Raw genomic sequence first — 4,783 nt, 5'->3', positions numbered from 1 at the left:
GCAAGCAATCACATAAAGGGAGAGAAATCAAACTTGTTTAAACTCGTAATAAAATAGTTTTTCTACCTACCTCTGTGTAAAAGAAATATTATTATTTTTTAAATATCAACTAACCAAATCCCAAAGCATTTTTGAAGATCCCTCGAAAACAAAACAAAAAACCACATCTGTATGTAAAAAAAAGGATAGCAAAATCACTAAGATAGATCGCGTGTAAGCCCTATGCATAGAAGTCAACTTATGCATAATATGCATAGAGCTGATACAAAATCTATTATGCATATGATGTATGATATCATGCATAGAGTCGAGCAGCTTATGCAAATATGCATAGATCTTATATATAATAGCTCTTTGCACATACCTCTCTATGCATTACGCTATATGTGTTGAGCTTATGCATTACATCTAGGCATAGAGCTATGCCTAGATCTTCCCTTAATTCTCTTTGTATGAGCTCCATGTATATAAATTTGTATATGGCTCTATGAAAAGAGCCCCATGCATGTGTCTATGCATATGAAATGAGATGTATGTGGGACGCTATTTGCATATATCTCTTTAGATAGCCCACTGCATAGCATAGAGCTCTATGTATATGCCTTATGCATAAAACTGCATGCATGAGGCTTATGCATAGAGCTATTATGTATATTACGCATACTAGCTCTATGCTAGTAGATATCTTGTGCACATATATATATATATATATATATATATATATATATACATCTTATGCATAGCTCTATGAATAAGCTATATGCATGTAGGCGCTCTTATGTGTATGCGTAGCTCTATGCATAAAGCTCATCTATATTTATAGAAAAAGAACAAAAATAGAAAGAAAGAAAAAATATATGCATGTGCATAAAGATCGTCTATATTCATCTATGCACATCTATGAATAAGCTATACCATATATAGCTCTTATGCATAACATAGATAGGTAGAGAGAGCTCTACGCGTAGAGCTCATCAATATCCATATAAACAAAAGAAAAACAAAATAAATTTAAAAAATAGGATTAACCATACAAAAAGAAACATATAAATCATAGTAAACTTACCACAAGGATCTTTTGGAGGACAAGAAGCTACAAAATAAATCAAATAATAAGTGTTCTCTAGTAAGAAACACACAGTAGAACCATTTTCCAAAACAAATAGAAATGATAGTTTCACTAGAGGACAGACGACCAGCTGTACAATATATAGCTCTTATGCATAACATAGATACACATAGTTACATGCATGCGTAAAGCTCATCTATATCCATATAAACAAAAGAAAAACAAAGTAAAATTTTAAAAAACAAGATTAAGCATACACAACGAAACATATAAATCCTAGTAAACTTATGACAAGGATCTTGAGAGGACAAGAAACTACAAAACAAATCAAATAATAAGTATTCTCTAGTAAGAAACACATAGTAGAAACAATAACCAAAACAAATAGAAATGATGGTTTCACCGTCGTGTGCCTTGGTTTCACGAGGACACAGGACCAACAATAAAGATGATGGTCTTGTAGTGTGTAGCATCCATTTGTTGTTGCTGATGCTGAGATTGTTGTTGGCCTCCATAAATGCGTGCAACGAAGGAAACTAGAGAACGGAAGCCTGCGAATAAAATATTCGAATGACTTGACATAAGAGATTATTCTTGACCGGAATCCAGGTTGCAACAAGCATCTATACCACGGTCACTTCACAACATTTACAACGCCACCGTTTCTCACAAGAAGCATTGCTAAGCTATTTTAAATTAAAAATGTACTTAAAATATCACTAGCCTAGTGGGCTCACTAAGGCCCTAGCTAATGACAGTTCTCATATTTAATCTTTGTTAATAACAATGTTGGCTATACAAATTCAAATGTAGCATGATAAAATCAGTGTCATTCAAGGCTTATGGTAGCCTAGCTCAATACTATATGCGATGTCACCGGTGGCTAGATAGCTGAACAAAACGCCTCAATACCCCAAACCAAAGAGCGCGCACACCCAGCCACCTAGACAGAAAATGTGTACATGTACACAAACCGAGATGCTTGGGGAACATGTGAGGGTGCACAAACAGATCAGATTCGTAGGGATGCAGCAAGAAGCTCTAGAAAAATGCGAAGACGTGAGGGGGAGGAATTAGCCCCACACAGCGTTTGAGAAATGAAGAGCTGGCGTTGCTCGTCCTCTTCGTCAACAGATTAGTATAATTGCTGGTTACAAATTGTGCAGGAGGCACGATCAGGTGGTGGTGCTATCGGGGATCAATTACATGTGTTGCTAATATAGGGATCAATTATGGGTGGTATAAATGTCGAAGAGGTGGTGGGCACGGCATATAAATGTTGAAGAGGAGGGCCGGAAATATTGAGCAAAGGCAATGCAGACAGTTGATTAAAAATGTGGTCAGCGAGGGGGAGGGACTGAGGTACTCCTCTCTGATTATTATTAATATTATTATGAATCAATGGGAAAGATGCTAAGTTGAGCTCCTGCATGTGAATGCTTTGGGCGCACGTGTGCGCGTCGATGTACGTGACGTCGAAACCTTCACCATCCTCGCATTTTTGCACCTGCTTCAAGGCCAGGCAGCCTTTGTCAGCGCATCTGAAGTAGCTCCTGCAAAATTATAGGCAAGATTTAGGAATCAGAACTATTGAAAAATCCACTTAAAATCCTAGATAAATGTGCAGACCATGGCTAGCAGCTGTTCGCATGAGATTCGAGCAATATATATTCACCATATTTACTTACCTCTTGTATTTGATGCCCTGGATGTTCTTTTTCACCTGCAACTGGCCATTACTCTGGTCCCAAAGTACTACTACTCTTTAACAGCTCGATAAAGCATAAGGTCTCTTATTGCATAAGAGCTATTGTACTGATAGATAAGGTCTCTTATTGCATAAGAGCTATTGTACTGATAGATATATCTTAGTGCATAAGAGCTATTGTAGAGAAAGAGATCATCTCTTTTGGATGCATGAAAATCTCATGCATGCATTAGAGAGCTTTTATGCATTGGAGCTCTTGATGAATGCATTAAGTTCTCTCTTATGTAAGGATAAGTTTGCATAACAAATCTAATGCATTAGAGCTCTTGATGCATGCATGAAAATCTCTCTTATGTAAGGGATAAGTTTGCACGAGAGATGTAATGCATGCATCAAGAGCTTTATTTAAGGCATTAGAGCTATATGCAAGACTCTAGGTCTATGTGTGCCCAAGAATAAGAACCTCTACGCAAGCATAAATCCTAATTAAAAATAATATGTTTCAAGGGTGTAAGATAAGCATGAAAATATTTAAAAAATGAGGATAGAGCGATTAGTCTTACCTCAAGAAAAAAAGGGCTAATGTGTTGAGCACGGTACAAAATAGTTTTTCTACCTACCTACCTTGGTTAAACTCGTAATAAAATAGTTTTTCTACCTACCTTTGTGTAAAAGAAATATTATTATTTTTATAATATCAACTACGAAGTAGTTTTGAAGATCCCTAGAAAACAAAACAAAAAACCACATCTTCATGTAAAAAAAAGGATAGCAAAATCACTAAGATAGATCTCGTGTAAGCCCTATGCATAGAACTCAACTTATGCATAATATGCATAGAGCTGATACAAAATCTATTATGCATATGATGTATGCTATCATGCATAGAGTCGAGCAGCTTATGCAAGTATGCATAGATCTTATATATAATAGCTCTTTGCACATACCTCTCTATGTCGAGCTTATGCATTACATCCCGGCATAGAGCTTTGCCTAGATCTTCCCTTAATTCTCTTTGTATGAGCTCCATGTAAATAAATTTGTATATGGCTCTATGTAAAGAAGCTCCATGCATGCGTCTATGCATATGTTGTATGCAATGAGATGTATGTGGGGCGCTATTTGCTTATATCTCTTTAGATAGCCCACTGCATAACAGAACTACTGTAAAATTATAGGCGAGATTTACGAATCAGAACTATTGAAAAATCCACTTAAAATCTTAGATAAATGTGCAGACCATGGCGAGCAGCTGTTTGCATGAGATTCGAACAATATATATTCACCATATTTACTTACCTCTTGTATTTGATGCCCTGGATGTTCTTTTCGCCATACTTCCGCCAAATATAGCGGTCCAAGTGCTCTGTGTAGCCCACTGGAATGCGCACAGTCTGCTTCCACACAGGTTTCCTACGCTTCCGAACTAATCGACTGCTGGCAGAGCCTAGTGCTGCACCTTGCAAGTTCTCATGACTCTGGTCCCCTAATACCGAAGTACTACTACTCTTTAACAGCTCGATAAAGCGGTTCATATGCTCCACAATCTCAAGCGAGCCCTGGAGTAAAACGGACCGCATCTGGATTCGGTCATCATCGCCCAGCAGGCTGCCCGTGGGCACTGATTCCACCTTTTCTTGCAGGTTTCCTGCCAGCTCCAAGCCCCGTGCCACCACCCTCCTAAGCTCGTCTTCACAGGTCAACTCTTCCTGACGATCCATTATTCGAATACCTGCTCTCAGTCTCTGACAGAAGACTGCCACAGGCGGCTACATGCATGCTGCATGGCCTGTGTGTCTAGAAGGAAGCCCTCACAAGTCAACACTGCTCACATGTCCAGACTCCAGACCGGCCACCCACTAGCAAGACAAATCAGTACCTCAGATAAGGCCGGATCCACACGGTCCGACGGCTGAGCAATAGATTCTTTTTTTCAACCCTTATAGTTAAAGGCAACGCTTTTTTTTCAACCCTTATTAAAGGCAACGTTTAGGCTCAACCGGGAT

General features: G+C 38.4%; 1 protein-coding gene across 1 annotated transcript; it reads right to left on the bottom strand.

The window, feature by feature from the left end:
• Nucleotides 1-311: 311 nt before the first annotated feature.
• Nucleotides 312-4,533, bottom strand: LOC147625905 (putative WRKY transcription factor 27). The gene is made up of 2 exons (XM_086817862.1): nucleotides 4,077-4,533; nucleotides 312-2,622 (listed from the first exon to the last, which is right to left on the bottom strand). The coding sequence occupies exons 1-2, from the start codon at nucleotides 4,496-4,498 to the stop codon at nucleotides 2,268-2,270; spliced, it is 777 nt and encodes a 258-aa protein (XP_086673988.1). The 5' UTR covers nucleotides 4,499-4,533; the 3' UTR covers nucleotides 312-2,267.
• Nucleotides 4,534-4,783: the final 250 nt, after the last annotated feature.

The sequence above is a fragment of the Cibotium barometz genome, chromosome 23, assembly GCF_041138505.1.
Source record: "Cibotium barometz isolate CiBa-2024 chromosome 23, ASM4113850v1, whole genome shotgun sequence".
NCBI classification, from domain to species: domain Eukaryota; kingdom Viridiplantae; phylum Streptophyta; class Polypodiopsida; order Cyatheales; family Cibotiaceae; genus Cibotium; species Cibotium barometz.
The sequence above is the reverse complement of the archived record's forward strand: the minus strand, read 5'-3'. Positions and strand labels throughout refer to the sequence as shown.